General features: G+C 34.9%; 1 protein-coding gene across 1 annotated transcript; it reads right to left on the reverse strand.

The window, feature by feature from the left end:
* Positions 1 to 14: 14 nt before the first annotated feature.
* On the reverse strand, positions 15 to 468 carry LOC125851596 (uncharacterized; the record flags this gene model as incomplete). The annotated part of the gene is made up of 2 exons (XM_049531365.1): positions 400 to 468; positions 15 to 302 (listed from the first exon to the last, which is right to left on the reverse strand). Coding segments are annotated over exons 1-2 (355 nt in total), but the record flags the coding sequence as incomplete, so codon positions are not given.
* Positions 469 to 481: the final 13 nt, after the last annotated feature.

Here is a 481-nt window from a genome sequence, read left to right on the forward strand (position 1 = left end):
ATATCATTACTAACCATTTACTATCTCAGCCAAAAAAAGACAAAGAGAAAAGTACATTACCAGCATATAAGCAACAATCCTATTCTTTGCTAGATCAGGAACTCCCTTCCAATTCTTGACATCATGTCTAGCATTATGGAGAACTTTCACTGAGAGCTCGGTAGTAAAATCTTTAGCTCCAGGACCTACTGCAACTGTTCGATCTGGTGGGATAATCACCTTCAACTTTCCATTGTCATTTTCCTTACGTTTCTTTTGGGTTGAAAGCCCTGTTGTCTTTCCTCTTCCCTTTCTCTTTTTGTCTTTAACAATACATAGAGATATTAAAATATATGTAAATAAAACATATATGATCTAGAGATTTTGAAGAGATACAATTTAACAAATGGATAAACTTACCTGGAGGCAGGATTGCACTTACATCGGCAGTTTCACTATCATTAGAAATATGCTTATTTTTCATCATGATTGGCTACAACCA

This window comes from Solanum stenotomum, unplaced genomic scaffold (assembly GCF_019186545.1).
Source record: "Solanum stenotomum isolate F172 unplaced genomic scaffold, ASM1918654v1 scaffold27681, whole genome shotgun sequence".
Classification (NCBI taxonomy): domain Eukaryota; kingdom Viridiplantae; phylum Streptophyta; class Magnoliopsida; order Solanales; family Solanaceae; genus Solanum; species Solanum stenotomum.